The sequence below is a fragment of the Gopherus flavomarginatus genome, chromosome 3 (assembly GCF_025201925.1).
Source record: "Gopherus flavomarginatus isolate rGopFla2 chromosome 3, rGopFla2.mat.asm, whole genome shotgun sequence".
In the NCBI taxonomy this organism is placed as follows: domain Eukaryota; kingdom Metazoa; phylum Chordata; order Testudines; family Testudinidae; genus Gopherus; species Gopherus flavomarginatus.
The window spans coordinates 197,997,316-198,016,754 of record NC_066619.1 but is presented as its reverse complement, the minus strand read 5'-3'; the positions used below and the strand labels follow the sequence as shown (position 1 = coordinate 198,016,754).

The following is a 19,439-nucleotide window of genomic DNA, read 5'->3' as shown; positions in this document are numbered from 1 at the left end:
ATCCTGGCTCCACTCAAGTCAATGGCAAAAATCCCCCTGATGTCAGTGGGTCCAGGATTTCACCCTGGATTCTTTCCTATAGGGTTGGTCTCTCAGACAGTCTCCCCAGGTGTGTTTTCATTGGAAATGGTGAGGCTACTTGGGCCCTGGACCTCAGATGTTTTCTCCAACTCAACAAATTCCCAAAAAACAACATGACTGCACTATGTTCTTGGAGCCAGATACTTTATCCTGCACTACGTTAGTAAAGCTGAGCCAACAGGGTAGCCAAGAGTTCTGTGAATGCTGGAGAGCCCCGAGGTGGAGCAGAGGTGGCATAGCGTGAAGACCCAATGTCAAAGAGTAAGGGGCAGAATTATTCAGAGTCTGGAAGTTGAGCTGCAGTTGGTTAGACCATGACACTGGAAAAGAGTGAGCCAATGAAGAAATTCAAAAATAGACAGATCACCATGCCAGGAAGATGATCTGAGCAGCAGTGGTTTGTACGGGCAGGAGAGAGATGGCGTGGGGTTGTCAGGGAAGAGACATTTACAGTAAGCAGGCAAGGAGAAGAATGGGTGTATCTGTACAGAGGTTAGCTTGAAAGAATTTTTTTATTGCTAAAGCTTTTTTTGTTTTAAATGTAGAGCAGATAAGGTCAGAGGATTGTTGCAAAGGCTTTGGACAACCAATACAGGTGGCACAGGAATCGTGTTTGATGTCCTTTAGTTGTGTAGCCCGGCGCTACAACTTGGAATGAATACTTATTAGAACTGACCTTCTGTTCTTTGTTGCACTTCCACCAATGATCCTCATGCAAACACCATCACTTTGCTGCACAGTGCCGGCCTAAAACAACTTACAGACCACCTTCTGCCAACTTGTGGTGTAAGCATTGGGATCCTGTTGTAGAAATAACGTCAAAGGCATACATTCAAGTTTTTTGCCACCCCCATGTTAATATCAGCAGTTTGTTGATAAAGGAGAAAATAAATTTTCACTTGTTACTCAAAATGTGATTTGAATTTTAATAAGCTAATGTACTGATATTTGTAAATGACAGAAGAAAAGCACTATATGTAGGTATTAAATATTAGTATGATTATTAATCATTGAATCTCTAACACCCTTTTTCACACAATTATAATAAAAGAAACATCATTCAGAAGCACAAAAACAATGGGCTCTTCAGCGGGCCAGCAAAATGCGCATATTCACTTAGTCATTCCCAGCATCAACTTAGATGAACTCTTGGTGTGCAGATCTCACCACCAACCACTGCATTGGACAACCGGTGGGGAGGGTAACAATTACTTAGATTGCAAGCTCTGTGTGACAGAGACCATCTTTTTGTCCTGTGTTTGTAAAGTGCCTAACACAGTGGGATCGTGGGCACTACCACAATGCAAATATTACTCCAGTACTAATAATAAATGGGTTTGCGTGAATGTAACAAAGTAGGATTTGACCCGTGTCTCCACCAAATCCCATCATGCTAACCAAATCTTTCCCAACTCTGGTGTCCCTCGCTTTCACCAATTAACCTGCTAAAAGGTGGGGGTGGGAGGGTTAAGTTTCCTAAGCTATAACTATCTGATAATGTGAAACATGGACAGGCAGAGAAATAGTGAGAGAGGAAATAAGCATTTGTAATTTATTCATCAACTGCTAAGCCATCATAGGAAACTTTTTAAATAAAATGTGAAAGTTGTTTAAATATTTACTAGCTTGTTGACCTATTTTCTCAGTTAATTAGGACTTTTTTGGATGCATTAACAATGACTTGACTGCAGTGTGCTTTAGAAACTACAGTTCACCTATATTGGGTTATATAAAGTTGTAATTTTTTTTAAAGGGTGACACAGGACAGAACCTCAGTTGGAAATACCAGAAAAAGTGTTCTGCGTGTGGGTTGAATGATCTTTTTCCCCCTTCCTACCTTGTAAGTCTATAGACTTCCTAATAGATAATGCATAAGCATCCTGCTCATCTAACATAATGAATGTAAGAATATTCACTTAACAATAATTGCTATTTAATAACAGCTTTTTACTGAGTTTTGCAACAAAAATATTTCACAAAAAGCATTTTATGCCTAAGATTTGCTTATTCCGCAGTGAAAGGATGCAGATGTTGTCATTGGAATAATTTCCTTGTAATAAGAAACTTGATAGACTGAATCATTCACCTTTATAAGTCTTTATGCATTTGGATAGTTCCACATAGCTAGACCTTTCTCCACCGATTGTGTTTCTAGTTTACTGTGCGTGTGAAGTTAGTTTCAGAAGAATTTGGCCACATATGGACTGCAACATTTAACACCACTGATCATAGTACTGAAAAGATCAAACTCCTTCTGTATAAGGAAGTAAGATACATTGGCACTGGCAAAATGCATTGGCAAATGAACTAAATCCATTATGCTCATCAAATTTCAAGAATAGGCATAGTAGGGAATTTCTGGGCTGACTTAGCCCCCAGGCATCACTGTTGAAGACATGGTGTCAAGTATCAGAGGGTAGCCGTGTTAGTCTGTATCCACAAAAACAACAAGGAGTCCGGTGGCACCTTAAAGACTAACAGTTAGTCTTCAAGGTGCCACAAGACTCCTTGTTGTTACTGTTGAAGCCCGTGTGCAAAACAAAGTGAAGCTGTACAAAGTGTAAGTCAGAGTAAAATCAGTCTCATGGTCACTATCAAAGATAAGATGGTACAGTTAGTCTTGGGATGACCACTGAGTTCTAGGTGACACCCTGTATGTGTCCTTATCTTTAAGTAAAGAGGTATAGCCCATATAGGTCCTGGCAGAGTCTCCTTAGGTTAAGATGGAGCATTACATGCTGTGACATGACCTTTTCACAGGCTGTTCCTTCATGGAAATGGGCTTCATTTAATGCAAATTAAATATGTCTCTGATAAGCTCCCAAAGTGGCCCTGAGTAAGTGCCCATTCTGTTAGCTGCCTGCAGCTAAGGCTGCACAATCTGAATCAGAGAAAAGTTTTGCTAAAATTCAGAGTACAAAGATGCTGTTAATTTGTAATCTGGCCTTTGCTGGGGTTCCCTGAAAAGACCTGAGGAGGATACACAATATGTGTCTATGCCAATAGCAGCACTGAACTGAATTTAAAAAAAAAAAAAAGGGGGAGAAAGGAAATGCTGGCTGTTATCCTTAAACATGTCTCCTCATCAGGTGTAAATGGATAGGAAAGGTTTTCTTTCCATTTACACCTGCAAGGAGGCATGTTTCTCGCCAAAGCTAGTGTTTACCGCTGTGTGTTTCATTCCTTTAGATCTCTTCAATAATGCCAGCCAGTCGCTGCCTTCTTCAGATCAATTTTCTCAACTGACGTGTCATCTCTTTGTGTTTTTGAGCAGAAACTTGAATTCAAGTGTCAAATATTTTACCGATTTGAGAAATCACTCTCTCATAGTCAAAATGTATGAAGTTTTAAGTGAGAACTGAGGTTAAGATCACCTTTGTCTGTTTTCTAGAAGAAGAAAATAAGACACCAGAAACTTTTGCTGAGAATAAATAAGAGACAACACCAAAGTGCAAAGGAAGAATTTCTATTTTTGATTATACCTTAAGGCAACAAAGGAAATGTAATGGCTACAATAGCACAATTAATGAGTAGCTATACAATATTTATTGTGTTAAGTGTAACATTTTAAACAATGTCTACTTATATTTTCATAGCATCTGTAATTTAGAACGTCTGATTTTCATAACATCTGTAACTGAGTTGCATGCATTTGTACTGTGATCAGAACATGCAACTACTTCCATCATTTTTCAGTTGGAGTATATTTATTGAGATGGTTATATATAGGAGCTACACTACAGCAGCTTCCTGTATTCACGTTAGACATTCCGATTAATTTTTACCATCTGCCCTACATATGACGCTACCTAATCTATAAAGCACTATGTGGGATTTGCAGGTATTTTTAGATGACTGTCTTTTTTCCACTGCCTGATGGGCTGATCCAGTTGTATTCGGCCTGCACCAGCACAAAGCTGTTTTCCCGTATCTTCCTGAATTGCATCATCTCCCCACCTTCTCTCATTGTGATGACATCATTGTCTGGTTCACTAAAGGACACTTCTGTTCGCTTGTGACAATACTGGGCATGGATGCAGCGCAGCCCAGCAGCCAGGGCCATGCCGAGGGCAGCTGTACAGCCAAGGAGAATGCCAAGTTGGGCTGCTATGAATTGTCCCCCTTTTCTGGGGTGTTCTGCTTCTTTCCCAGGAACAGCAGCATCAGGCATGGGTCTGGTCACCCATGGAAGTGTATTCCCAGCAACCTCCTCTTGGTTCTCCTCCTCCTCTCCAGAAACTGCATGTTCTGACTGCAGCAAGAAGTTTGCTGAAGCCTTCTGTGTCACTGACCGCGTCTCTGCCATCTGCCTTGAAGCTGATGATAAACTGCTGGAGACATCCAAGTCAGCTTCCCCATCTCTATGCTGTGACGTTGTGCCTGGAACTGCAAGCAGGTAAGTGTACCAAAGCTGGGTGGAAAGTGAAGCTGTAGCCTGCAATACAGGTTTTGTTGTCATTTGGTTGGAGTTCACAGCAACCTCCTTAAAAGCAAAAATATGACATAATATCTGATGAGAGTCTAAACAGCTTGTGGGTTTAACTGGCTCTTTCGGCTCCTAGTCACTGGTTCAAATCCACCTAGTTTGGGAGTAACCAAGAACAATAGCCAATGGTTGTTACTGGCCTTTGTCAAATGAGTTGGTGCATTCAACAGGGACATAACTGAAACCCTTGCTTGAGATCTCATCACAGGATGCCATAGATGGAATAGACACTTGAAGTTGGTCCCATTGCTCAGAGTGGAAGCAAGTTGGTATTGCAGAGTAGGAAGCTTATCCCATCAAGGTGCCAGTCTCTGTAAAAAGGACTTCAATTTCTGGGGCAGGTACCTGGCACCTTTCACCAGCCCTGCAGCCACTTAACATATCTTGCTCAAAAATATAAAATCGACATCTGAGCGCACCGAATGATTACGCTTCGCTAATGCCAGGATCATGCTACCACATCAATAGAAAGATCCCCATTAACTTTTCTGGCCTTTGGATCAGGCCTTTGGGGCAGGGGAATCACAGAAGAATTTAGTTTTACCTCCCTCTTTGCTACTATTTAAATAAAAGGAAAAGGTCCCATAGGATTTTAAAGTTCAATAACTCAGCCCTGGCCAAAAGTTGCCTGCTTTCCCATGCTACACTGTCAGTTGGAAAACTGCCCCCTGTAACTAATGCTGAACCATACAATGTGACTTAGTATTTTGTTAACTCACTCATTTCTCAGTTTCTTCTTGTTGCACAGCACCTTGTTTTAGCAGTCACAAAATGAAGACCCCAAGCTAGACTTTAGCCTAGACTTCACTACAGATCTTAGTCAAGACTGGCTGCAGAGGCAATCTGAGGATTTTAGAGATGCCCCTGAAAGAAATGAATCTGAGACCTGCACTGAACTCTTACCTTCACATTGCACAGCTGCTGCCTGATCTAGAACCAGTGAAGTCCATGGGTTATCAGCTTCTCTGGGTTTGGATCGGGCCCTTAGTAGCTGGTTTCTATGCAACTTGAGCAGTCCAGCAGGCAATTTTGCACATCCATCAATTACACCAGAAAAGCTCTTGGCCTCATTAGTGAGTGTTTAAAAAGCTTGCTGGGAAGGGCCAGTGCAACCATTTAGGTGACTTAGGCGGTCGCCAAGGGCACTAGGATTTGAGGGGCGCCATTTTCTTCGGCAGCGACCGCAGTGGCCAGATCTTCCGCCGCCCCGGTCGCCGCCAGTATTTAGGCAGAAGGAGCTGGGGCAGGGGAGCGCGGGGAGGGCCACCTGCAGCAAGTAAGGGGGGGCGGCACACAGGGGAACTCCCCGCCCCAGCTCACCCCTGCCCCGCCTCCTCCCCGAGCACGCTGTGGCTGCTTCACTTCTCCCACCTCCCAGGCTTGCGGCGCCTAAGCTGATTGGCGCCGCAAGCCTGGGAGGTGGGAGAAGTGAAGCAGCGACAGCGGGCTCGGGGTGGAGGCAGAGCAGGGGTGAGCTGGGGTGGAGGGGGTGCCTCAGGGAGGAGGGTGGGGGATGGGTAGCTGCCGCAGGGGGGGGGCGCCTCAGGGCGGAAAGGGGGAGACGGGGGGGCGCAAGGTGGAAGTTTCACCTAGGGTGCGAAACATCTTTGCACCGGCTCTGTTGCTGGGTAGCCAGTCTGGCAAGAGTCCTGGTGAGCTGTGAGGCCAGGTAGGGGATTGACAGCAATAGCTCAGATTGTGGGAGCGGTTACCACTGAAGAAGGTGACAATAAAATGTAGGCAGTGAACAAGAGAATTTCAGTGATTAAACTGCAGAATCTAGAGTAGCTAGCTAGCAGTGCCAATACAGCACAGATACTTGGAACAGCCATCCCAGTTCCTTCCCCAACATGGAAAAAGGGCTGTCTACCTGGAAAATACTATGGGATTTCACCCTTTGTTTCTCTCCTTCCATTCTGGATTCATTCTGTCCTTTCTTTCCTGATTTGTAAAATTCTCTTCTCTTATGTTCCCAGTGTGTCTCTTGTTTCTTTCTTTCTCTCTCCTTTCCCTTCTTTCATTTTTTCTTGCCCGTCCCCTTTGCCCAAGTGATCCACATGACCTCTCCTTTGACTCCACCGCACCTGTTCTCTGGTCCATTTGCTCACTGATCTCGCCTCTATCTCCCTCTATTCTTTTTCTCTCCTGGATTCCCTAATTATTTCTCATTTGTTCTCTCCCTTGATTCTCTGGGTTCCCAAGTTTCTCTCTCCTTATGGCATCTCCCAAACCTGGGACTTTATTGTCTCTTGTTGCTCCCCTTCTCTGTATTCTGTGTAGTGTTCTCTCTTTTACCACATTTCCTCTCCATTCCCCTTGTCCCCCACTCTAATCCACTCTCCCGCTCCAGCTCCTGTCCTCCTTCCCATCCAGGTCCCCAGTTCATCTCTCCCCCTCAGACTCCACTCGTTTATCTCCCTACGGCTCTTCTTTCCCCAGCATCTCCCAACTGCCTCTTTCCTTCCTAGTTAATCTCCAGTTTGTCCCCTTCCAGGTTATTGCTCCAGCCATCCATCCCCAGTTGACTTCTCCAGGCCTTCCTTTTCCCAGTTCAGACCTCTCCAGGTCTCTGTCAGTTCATCCCTTCAGCCCCTACTGCCAGCGCCTCAGTTCAGGCCTTGCCCTCACCCTGCCCCCCATTCAGGCAGGACCCCTCAGTTCATCCACCACCCATAACTTTCCTAGTTTATCCAAATCCCCAATTCAGACACTGTCTGCAATTACACACACACACACACACACACACACACACACACACACACACACACACACACACACACACACACACACACACACACACACACACACACACACACACACACACACTCCTGTTCTCAATGTTTCTTCCCTAAATCCCACCATCTCTGAAACTCGGGAGAGGAGGAAACATGCTGCTACTTGTATGGGATGGGACAAGTGCTGTACCTAAAATCGGCTCTTCGCCCTGCTGCTTGCTTGCTGCCTCCCCTAAAGCACAGAGGCACCAGGAATGGCATTAGGAACAGCAGGTGTAAAACAAAGCAAAGGCTGCATCAGGTGGCACCACTGCAACCTCTGGCTGCTGACGGAGGATGCTGCACCTGAGCTGCACCTGGGGGCCTCCCGCAGCCGTACGTTTCACAAATTGGCTACGGTGACCCCAGCTGTCTGGTAGAAGCAGGTTCAGGCCAGAGACCCATAAATACAATGGGTTTGAATCCAGTCTCACCTACAATGCTTTTACATTAGTGTAAATGCTTTGACTTCAATGGAATTGATCCTGTTTTACACCAAAGTAAGTGACAACAGAATTGGCCCCACTGCCTGGATCTGTACACATCATGCAGGCTAAAGAGGATTTCAGGATGTTGACTGCCCTCTAAGAGGTACAGCCCAGAACAGCAGCTAATACAATCCCATCATTCTGTCTGAACATACACTGAAAGGAGAGATAGGAAATAGCCTGAAATGTTTCTAGCTGGTGTACTTTGCTTTAAAGCAAGATGTGGGCCATTTAGCTGCCTAAACAAAGCCAAGTTGTGCTTGTACATTCAGAAGTGCTACGTTCCCATGCCGAAGTGCCTGTTTAAGCTTACTGTACAAATCCTGATAAATTTGTGATCACTTTATATATTAGGATTTATTTTTTTTATTTCAGAGTTCAAAGGAATAGTAAATTTCTATACATGTGCTATATGTAGTGTGGTTCAATGAGCTGGACCATGTATATGTTTTGAAGTCAGTATTTACAGTGGGGATAATTAGAAAGATTTTGAAGAGTTTTAGGTTTAGCAAAATGTTTAAAGCTAAGCAGGAAAACAAATCAGTAAACCCATCCATTTCTGCAAGAAAAGATCACTGAGACAAGTGGTGTATAATGAAGACACAGGTAGTGCTCAGTGGCAAAACAGATGAACATAGATCCATCTCTGGGCCATGCTTGGATATGGGGCTTTGGGTCAGGCTTGTTTCATTAATTCATTCATATATATAGAGAGAGAGATATAAAGTGATACATGAGGGCCAGGGAGCAGTGGGAGAGGGGAAATATATAAGCCCTAGGCTAATTAAGGCATGGTTCCCTGTAGACTAGGGAGGGTTGAGACAGGTTAATTGGAGCACCTGCAGTCAATTAAGACCCTGTCAGGAACCTAATAAAAAACCCCTGCTTCAGGCAGTCAGGTTGTGTGAGGAAGGAGAGAGGACTGGAGTTTGGAGGTGTGTTGCTGAGACTTGAAAGACCAGAGAACCGAAGTAAAGGAGACTCCGTCTCCCAGCGCCTAAGGACTGAGGGTAACCCTACTCAAGGGGGAAGAGGGTAAGAAACCTGTTGGGGTGGAGAGGGGCTGGGGCTCAGAATAGGGAGTGAACCCAGACCCCTCCCCCACTTCCCTTCTCTACCACCTTTCCAAGCCAGTAAAGGGGCCCCCAGCACCCCAAGAGCGGGGGCAAGGGTTGGTGTCTTAGCCCCCGCCAAGAAAAGCATAGGACCCACCATACCAACAACGGCCATTTTGTCACAATAGATACAGATAGATATAGCGGAATCTCCCCCAAAAGAATACAACTGCCTGAGGCTCAGATCAGAGTCCTAGACACTGACAGCTTTAATATCTATCAGCCTTTCAGGGCTAGAAACAGGATCACTAGAAGAAGGAGATTTCCAGCCTCCCCATGGCAACCAATGCAGGGTTCTAAACCAAAAACATCTCAAAATGTTGCAATTTAAAATCATGTCATTGCTATACATTGAAAAGATTTTTTACATCATTTTACAGTTGAACTTGTAGTAATCAAGGCACATGGCTCTACTAGTAGTGAAAATATTCAAAACTCTAACAGTGTTAAAATATCTTTAGTAATATATGTGGCACATACAGAACACATGTTGCTGTTAAGATGCAAAAGGTTTTATTGTCATCCTCTTCTAAAACTTCCACCTGCTTCTAATAATTTTCCATTTTGGCAGATGCAGGCCTGACTTGGCGTGAGTAATTGGACATGGGTGAGGCCTCATTTCTTGGGACATGGGGTTAGGGAGGTAAATGATTCAGCAGGCTGGAAACAGAATGTCTGTACTAGCTAAGGTAAGGCGAAACACCCAGGGAATCACTTAATGGCCAAGATAACAATGGCTCAGATAAGCCTGGAACGTAAGATGAGGTAAAGAGTAAGTTGTGCATGAACAGTGTGTGAGTAGAGCATGCTGTACAGCGATTGGTTCCTACAAAGAGGCAACACCAATCCCAAAACATGTGATGCACTGTAAGTGTATATAAAGAAACTAGGTTGGACGTGTGGCATACCCTATACCCAACTCCTTCACTTAAGCCCAGTCAACTCAAATGTAATTTGATTATATACTGAATGATGAGACTGGAGCAAAACTGAGTTCTTAGAGAACTGAAGAGGTCATAGGGGAACCCCAACAATAGAAAACAAAACAAAACACCCCACTCAGTTCTTACCTGTATATTTTCCTTACATGTCAAACACAGTTGTGATGTAGAAGCACCTGAGATGCTTGGTGATCTAAAATATTGGAAAAGGAAGGATAAGTTTAATATATTGTTTATCTGTACAAATTACAATGAAAAAACCCAGAGTCTGTACTTTATTAAAAATGTTGCTCACTAGAATAGCCTCAGGAGGTACACATTTATTGTGATGAGAGGGGCCAACAGAGACAGCAGTCATGCAGTCCAACCCAAGTACAGTACAGATAAGATAATATAGAACATTCAGTGCCAAATTTCTCTTCCTCCCAGGGCTGCCCAGAGGGAGGGGGCAAGTGGGGCAATTTGCCCCAGGGCCCTCATGAGAATATAGTATTCTATAATATTGCATTTTTTTTCTTATGGAAGGGGCCCCTGAAATTGCTTTGCCCCAGGCCGCCTGAATCCTCTGGGGAGCCCTGCTTACTCCTCACCCCAATTATATAGATGCCTATTGGACCAATCCTGCCAAAGTCCCATTGAATCCAAACTTTTGCAATCAGCTAGTTTAGTTTTCCTTTTCCTTCTCCCAAGGGATGGAAGGATAGTCCTGCTAGATTCATCACTTCTTTGATTATTTTTAGAAAAATACAAAAAATGTAAATATAAGTTGCCTGAGTACCTTCTCCTCAGTTATATTTAAAGTGTCCCATTGTAGTATTAGCTTCATTTAACATCACACCCAGCCCCAAAAGGGGCTAAGTAATTTTCAAAATCTCACCATGCAAATACCTAGTAGGAATGCACAGCTTGCCACATGGGCAGCACGTGGCCCATGGAGAAACAGGTGCTAATTTACTCCTTCCATAACTTTTGGAGAAGTAGTTGTATGCATATTCAGTACGTTACATTCATTGTTCACACAGTACCCATCAGATGTGCTGGGGCTGGAGGTATAATCTTGTAAAATGAAACTTCGCAAGATGTTTGCCATATCCAGCCCTTGAAACTCAAGTGATGGCTCCAGACTTTGATCACTGTAGATGCTGCTTCTGTTGGCTTGCCCTCCTCCATGTCTGCTGCTGACCCTCAAAGCTACTGAATCCACAGAGGTCTTAGGCTGTTGCTTTCCCTTATCAAGTTGTTCTGTGTCTTGTCTGCTTCCAAAAGCAGGCTCCAGTACTTTTGTCACTGCAATTCTAGTCAGTCTGGCAGGCATAAATTTTGCAGACTGAGTAAAGACAGTAATACTGTTGGGTGTAGCAGAACCTTAAACGCAAAAAAGAGAACAAGTGTATTTTCTTTGTATAATTTGTTTGTTTCAAATCTTCATTTGTAATGACATTGATTAATATATTATCTGCATTCATATACCAAAAATAATAACTTTGATTTCTATAGCACAAAGCTAAAATAGAAACCTAGGCATCCCATGGAAACTAGAGAGTAAACCAATAAAGCCATCCCCAAATTAAGTTCAGATAAAATAATTAAATTAAAGCCAAGGTGCCATGCTGAATACTTTAAGAAACAAGGCTCATTTTTTAAAAGTCTAGATTCATGGCTTGTTCCATCTTGGGAAGAGTGTATTTCACTCACCCAAGACTGCTGAAGCAATGATAAAATACTTATCTGCTTTTCCTAGATGTGCATTCAGTTTGGAGTGAGCAGGGCTTTTTCAAAGTGAGAGAAATGACATATGACCTGCCTTTTGTCCAATACACATAGCTGAGGTCATGCAAACAGTCACACTGATGATAAAGATAGGACTTTCTCTTATTTAAACAATAATGCCAAACCCAAGCATCCAAAAAACATGAGTCAGGCCTCCAAAATCACAAAACTGGCTTAAATTTTTGAGATTAAAAAGAGTACATTTTGGATTCTTTTTCTTTTGAGTCTATGGAGTGCACTCAGGTCATGTTTTCATGCTGTTCTTTGCAACCATGAGGGCTGATAACTTTTTTGTTTTAAATGAAAACTGAAATTCTCATGAAATCATGTGTCTCCCAGAGCTGGGGCTTTAAGTAAAACTCACGATAAAATCATGGAAGTTGGCAACATTGTTTAAACTGTATATCGCCGCCCTCATTCTGATTAAAGCCAGGACCCTGAACGGTGATGAGTGCTGTCATTTCAAGACTTTCCTTAGGGGATCAGGCCCCAGTAACTATGGCTACGTCCAGACTACCCGCCGTATCGGCGGGTTAAAATCGATTGCTTGGGGATCGATATATCGCGTCTCACCTAGACGTGATATATCGATCCCCGAGCGCGCTTATATCGATTCCGGAACTCCATCAACCCCAACGGAGTTCCGGAATCGACAGGGAGAGCCGCGAACATCGATCCCGCGTGGTGTGGACGGGTGAGTAATCCGATCTTAGATATTCGACTTCAGCTACGTTATTCACATAGCTGAAGTTGCGTATCTAAGATCGATTTCCCCCCCGTAGTGTGGACCAGCCCTATATGTTAAGTGAACTCCTGAGGTTAACTTATGTCACTTGTGTTAGCTGGAAGAAAGAATATTTTTATGGTATATTCCATTGGAACTAAGTTGTCAGTAAAATAACACATACCTTTACTTGCTGTAACTGTTACTTTTGAATCAGTAGGTTTCTGCAGTGGTGTTGGCATTATAGTGCTGGACTTCTTGCTACTATCAGCAGGTGTTCTGTTTTGTATTTGGTGGGACACAATAGCAGATTCAATCCTTACCCAGTAAACAAAATATGACTGGACTACCGATAAACTGTCAAAAATAACATATGTTAGGCAACAATTTAGTCACTCTGTATTATTAATAGAATATCAGAAATTTCCCTAATCAGAAGGAATTATTTAAAAAAACTAAAACAGTGCAATAAAAATTAATAGATTAGTCCATCACAGTTTTTATATTAAAAATAAAACACATTAGAAACCATAGGGAAAATGCAGTGTAATGGTTCACTTATAATTAGGGCTGATGAAAAACTGAACGGGAAAATAAGACGATTTCAAATTTTAACAAATACATTTGGAAAACTTTTACTAGTTTTGTTTCCATGGGCAAGGAGGCAAGTGGGAGTTACTGATTAAAAAAACTCATCAATTTTACTTTTATAACAGTATTATAGCAGGGCTGGTAGCACCCTGTATAACTGAGACTGTTGGACACTTTCTATTATAAGTCCCTCCATTCAGTTGCTTATAACTTTGCCAAGCTTTAATCATTCAAGCTGATATTTTCCATGCCGCTTTCCTGCCAGAGGAGGACAGAGACAAGAAAAGTCTATAACTACTAAAAAACGCTTTCCTACAGAACCTGAAATTGAACCTAAGAGTCCTGAATCTCTTGGGGTATGGCTACACAGCAATTAAATACCTGTGGCAGCCCTGGGTTAGCTGCCATTTCCCAATTTTGGAGTGTTTCACTTTGCAACTTTAAGGTTCTTTTAATGACTGTATTTTGGGGTGCAATATGTATTAGTGTAACTCATAAGTTATATTGCCTAAACTGAGCTATATTATCAGATCTTGGATATCTAGCATCCTCTCTGTGAATATCTGATGCAAGCCAATCACTTATTCTGTGAACAATTCTATTTATATTCAACTTTTTAAAGGAAGTAAATAAAAATCAGTGAAGTCATATACAGGGCTACTGATTTCCAAAGTATTTAGGCTGTTGTATTTCATCTGCAGAATTGTTTAATAGTAGGAGAAAGCTGACTATGTAAATATAAAGGAGCAGATCCTCAGCTGCTGTAAATTGCCACTGAAGACAATGACTCTATGACAATCTACAGCAGCTGAGAAATTTACTTCAATATTTGGTTAATGTCAAGCAATATCTAAACACTGTTCCCTGCCCCTCCCCCACTGAACATGGCAAACTGTAAGGGTATCAGGACTTTCCGTAGATATGAAGTAGGGTTAGAACCCATGTATTCTTACAAGAACTTGATGTCTCCAATGGGCTGGGCAGGTGCCTTCCACACAAATGACAGGTTTCTCTTCAGTGACTTGTCAGAATGGGTTACAGAATCTCCATCTTCAAAACAAGTCAGCAGTTTGGAACCCGGAGGAATAAAAACAAAAGTGCCAGCAACTTGATCATTAGATACCCTGCGAGCTTGAAGCAAAAAGCCCATGAAATCACGAGTGCTCCTCACTGTCACTGCAAAACAAATCATGGTACAAAAAGCAATTTGTCCAAGGCATCCACTTGCATTTCTGACACAAATCATTTCCAATGGAATTTTCTTTGGAACTGGTGAACTTAGGAGGAATCCATATGGAACTAAGCCTGCCATTTTGCCTCTACATTTCTCTCTTAAGCATTCTGAAAATATCAGAACATTCTTTAATGCTGACTCTTTTCCCATGAAAGCTACATGGAAATTTTGCCTGAGTCATTTTTTAATTATGAACTACTAATCAGCTGATATGTGGAAAAATACAGCTATCTATACACTATTAATATATGCATATACACCATATTGATTAATTTTGAAAAGAACTCCTGTATAAGAATTAAACTGTCCTGTTGCACAAAAGAGTGCATGCTCCATTTTTGTTTAAGACTTATTCTTTTAAATAGGAATGAGTATGTAGGTAGGTAGGTAGGATGAACAATATGCTTACAGGTCAGCTTCCTCTTCATTGCCATTTAAAATACTTAGGGCCCAGTCCTACAAAGTTCTTTGTGTGAGACTCTCCCATTGGATCTATGGGCCTGATTGACTTCAGTGGGGGTTGCCTCAGGCCCAGCATCTATCACATAGGGAAAATCTGAAGATCCCATTGAAATGTACAATTTCATCTCTGAATTTACCTAAGTGTAACTGATTGCAGAATGTTCATTAAGACTTAAAAGATTATAATGAGAAAAAAGAATGCATATTTTACATACATATCATAAATGAAGGCTATCTGTAATTACATTTATTCCTTGTGAGGAGAGATGCTACAACTCATTCATGGCATTTCCATGTGTAGATTATCCCACTTCTCATCACTCAAGATTAATGTCTTAACTGAGATTAGCTATCATGTGTTTTATTTATACGTATATACATACATAAACAAGTTTCCTATCAAATAATTACTCCTTATGAGTCAATAGGGCAGTCTAGAAAACTTCCCTGCTAGGTACACAGTAATCAGATTCCGTGCTACTGTGATTTGCATTTCTCTGCTTCACCCAGAACAGGAGAAAACTACTAGTAGCATTGTGACATTTTCATGACTGTTCTATGTTGTAAAGTTAGTTAATACTCCTTACCTGGTACCTTATCACCTGGAAAGTAGAAGGACATATTGGTGTGGAGAGTGATATAGTTGTTCCGGGGGTTCTGAAGCTGAGCTCTTATATGTTTGGGTGTCATGTCACCACAGGCAGAAAGACTCGCACCATGGGAGAAGGCAGCAGTGTACGAAACCAAGCACAAGATTGTGCATACCCATCCAATGACTTTCATTCCATCCTCCACCTTATGTTATTCAAAATAACAGACATTACACTCCAGGTTAAGTTCAAAGTAATAATTTCTAGGAAGATACAATCAGTAAGTATGGAACATGTCATCTTTGAATTCATTGAGACATGGAATAATACTTCCCAAAACCTTTCAATTAAAAAAAAAAAGTTCCCCATGACTCATGGAGCCCTTCCTGGTAATGCACAATCAAGGAACATTTTAAGAAGTGGTTTGGGAGGCGGGGGATGATCCATAAGAGGATCCTTTTTCTTGAAGTTATCCACAGAGCAAAAAAGCTGGACAACCATCACTCTAAAGATTCTTGTTTCCATTACTGTCAGCAGAAAGGATTCTGCAAGTTCTCATTTATCTACACAGAGTACAAAATTCTTTGCTCAGCACTCACCGCCCTGCCCAAGTGACTGTGCAGTACACGAGATGGAAACATCTATCCCGCAAGTCTGTGGAGCTGCTCCATGGAAACTACTTCATGCCCATCCCAGTGAAGGATTCCATGTAGCAGCAGATCTTCTGTCCCTGCTCCACCTGCACACTGATACATGGAGACAACACCAAGCGGGGTTCTGAATCACATGGCAGTGGGTGGGGAAGAGCACATACCCAGACTCCACTGTGCACAACAGAACCACAGCGGTTCTGCTGAGAGCAAACCCTTCAAGGCTTTGGAAGTATGGGTTGTATTGACCCCAGAATATCTTTGCTAATTATATCCATCAATGTTTAATAATTAACTATTTTTCTAAATTTTCTTCTTCTGTTGACATTGGTGATGGTGAAACATCCAAGATGCTAAATTTGAAATCTACCTTTGAAGCCAAAGATAAATCCCTATTTATTTTTTGTTAATATCAAGATTTCATCTTTAAACTCTAATATAAATATGAGGAAGCACTATTCACAAAGTTAACGCCTGCTATCTATCCAGGAACTTAAAGCTCTTTTTTCCCAGAGCCTATGGTAACTGGCATTAAATAAATGCCTAAGCCAGACAGAATATACTTATTCCTGTTTCTTATCATCGGTGCTGCCTACATGTAGCAGTGTGCAGGTTTGAAAAGTAATAGAGAATGTGTACACAAATATTTATCACACGTGAATGAATGTGTACATGAAAGCAGGCCAGCCCTATTTTAATGTACATCTTCAAATAACTCCTTTTCAACATGTAAATTAAACTGGCTTCTCTTTCCTTGGCTCATGCATCAGTAAGTGGATATATAAAAGAGGGAGTCTGAGACTAAAAAAGTCTCGGTTACATCACCTTTTACGTCCTCTCTGAATTCGCCACTAATTCTGAAAAACTGCCACTGAACATGAAACAGTTTGTTCCCAGCCTCAAGCTGAGAGCAGCTAGGCAGTTTAGCCTTCTCTAGAGCTCCATCACTCCAATCATTTAAGTGCTATGTGTTTGTTCCCCACATATTTCACCCCTTTACAAGAGCCTGTCACTATCAGACAGGGAGGCCTTAGCCCCAGTACCATTTCAACTCTGTTCCCTGCCATTGACATTCACTTACCTTGGGACACATTCCTTCAGGCTCACTGTAACAGTTCCCCCTCAGCCTAACAGAGACACATCCTTTAAGGCAAGTTCTTCACTTTCTCCTCTAATGGGAAGTGCACCAGCTGTTACCCTAATACCGACAGGAACTCTCTGCCAGTGCCCAAATCAGCTTTAATCGTATTAGTTTTCCTCATCTCCCACCCACTCACACATTTTATTTATTAATTCATTTTACCACCAAGTTTCTGGGATGAAAATAAAAACAAAGCAAGGGGAAAAAGTAGTATGTTCTGTACGGGATCACCCTAGGACTCCATTACTGATGCTTGGCAGGATGGGGCCCTTGTTCTTTTTTAATTAGCATAGTAAAGATTTGCAAAACAAAGACGTCAGCTTCCTTTAGTCGTAAGGCCCCGGGTGCTGAATTTTTTCTCACGCGCATTTACATGGCAGCAAAAGCAATACTTTGCTAGAAATAAGCAGAACAATTCTCATATGCATTAGAGCAGGGGTTGGCAACCTTTCAGAACTGGTGTGCCGAGTCTTCATTTATTCACTCTAATTTAAGGTTTCAGGTGCCGGTAATACATTTTAATGTTTTAAGACAGTCTCTTTCTTCAGGTCTGTAATATATAACTAAACTATTGTTGTATGTAAAGTAAATAAGGTTTTTTAAATATTTAAGAAGCTTCATTTAAAATTCAATTAAAATACAGAGCCCTCCAGACCAGTGGCCAGGACCTGGGCGGTGTGAGTGCCATTGGAAATCACCTTATGTGCCGCAGGTTGCCTACCCCTGCATTAGAGTAACCATAGGCAGCTGACTTAAATATACCAGAGCCAAAACATTCAAAGTTAAAAGGCTCCTACTCCATCCGTAAGTCTTACTTCATTGTCTTTCGTTCCTAGGTACTAATAATTAATATAGGTGACACGCAATTCACAGCATGAAACCAGACTAAGTAGTATGTATGGTGCAGCTGGGTGCTGTGTAAAATTTGTTCCATAATCTTAGAACCTCCCCCTTCCGACACACACAGGTGCACAAACCCACCACCAAAACAAACTTCATTAGAGTTAATGTTGACACTATATTGTCCTTTAACACAATGCTAATAAAATATATTTTAAAGTCTAAGATTTCAGGAAATGGGCTTTTACCCCTTTCTTCTCAGTGAGCTGGAGAGGTGTTAGGCAAATCAGAGGTAGGCAGCTATTCTATGAATTTTAGGTCTGGAGATTATCAAGACCTCCCTAAGAGCACCCCTTAAAGAGGATATGATCAATTCTTTGCTCAAGAAACACTCACTTGATTCTATCACCAATTTTCACTCAGTCTAATCTCCCTCTTTTATGAAACATTATGCAGAAGGTGATGGCAATACCTGGAGTTCTCAGATTTCCTCGATTAGTCACTCCAGCTTTAAGCCTGTGTTTGGGATAGAGACTACACTGTTTCCATCAGTCAGTGACTTCTTCCTAGCAATAGCTGAAAATTAGCAGCCAAATTCTCTTCTCTGATACAGCACTTTTGCACCATTAGTTTACAGATATATGCAGAGCCTTTGATATCATTGATATGCTGCAGACTCTGGCAGGAATAGCCAGAATGATTTGGTCAGTCCATTTTTGTCTGTTTGTGAGACCCCAAAAGAATAGTTTTGGATGATTTCTCATCAGTGCCTACAGCTGTCTCATCACAGAGTTCTGTTCTGTCATGTCTCTTTACTCAATGTGTATGGGAGGGCATTAAGCTACATAATGAGGCACTGCAGATTGAGTTGACTTCTAGATGTGGATGACACTCAGTTGTACATCTGTTTCACAAGCCCCAGATAGTATATTTGTTTGATTTTTCCCAGCACTTAGAGGCTTGAATGAAAGCTAGTTAGCCGAGACTCAACATGCATTGAAAGGAGGTAATGCTGGTAGGCAGGGGGGACTAACCAGAGGAAATGGGCGAGGTCATATTGGCTTCCTCAGTTGAAGGGTTTGTGTTCCACCTTCAAAAGCTGATGACAACACCACCATCTAAAATGGTGCAGGGAAGGAACATTCAATTTAGGTGTCAGCACTGTAGTAGGAGAAAAAACTCGAGGAGAAATTTTTCAGATATTTTACTTTAAAATGCATTGGTAAATGTGTGCAAGTTTATCTGGCCCAACTGGGGCCCTGCGCTATGGGCACGTTAGCAATGGCAGCGTCCTTAAATAATTAAGATCCAAGCAGAACTTTGAATTTTTTTAAAAGCACTTCAGTTCATCTTTAAAACAGATAGCAATGGCCTATGCCTAAAGGAGGCTGTGGATGAAGAACAGAACACTTAAAAAACCCTTTATTTGGTGAATAGTCACAGCCTGCAACGACCATGGGAGAAGTTCTGCTTCCACTTACGCTTATAAATTTCCACTGACTTCAACAAGGTTGTACAGGTATCATGGAGTAGAATTTAGCACTGAAATAAC

At 41.9% G+C, this 19,439-nt stretch overlaps 1 protein-coding gene across 3 annotated transcripts; it reads right to left on the bottom strand.

Moving 5' to 3' along the window:
* Positions 1-3,531: 3,531 nt before the first annotated feature.
* Positions 3,532-18,993, bottom strand: REELD1 (reeler domain containing 1). 3 transcript variants are annotated; one of them, XM_050946481.1, is made up of 7 exons: positions 15,856-18,993; positions 15,254-15,461; positions 13,924-14,146; positions 12,564-12,736; positions 10,911-11,250; positions 10,015-10,078; positions 3,532-4,564 (listed from the first exon to the last, which is right to left on the bottom strand). In XM_050946481.1, exons 1-7 carry the CDS (start codon positions 15,895-15,897, stop codon positions 3,929-3,931), a joined length of 1,686 nt encoding a protein of 561 aa, XP_050802438.1. In that variant the 5' UTR covers positions 15,898-18,993; the 3' UTR covers positions 3,532-3,928. The 3 variants fall into 3 exon arrangements, with proteins under 3 accessions (XP_050802438.1, XP_050802440.1, XP_050802439.1); XM_050946483.1 differs by having other exon boundaries at positions 3,532-4,516; XM_050946482.1 differs by having other exon boundaries at positions 16,988-18,993.
* Between the last annotated feature and the right edge of the window lie 446 nt (positions 18,994-19,439).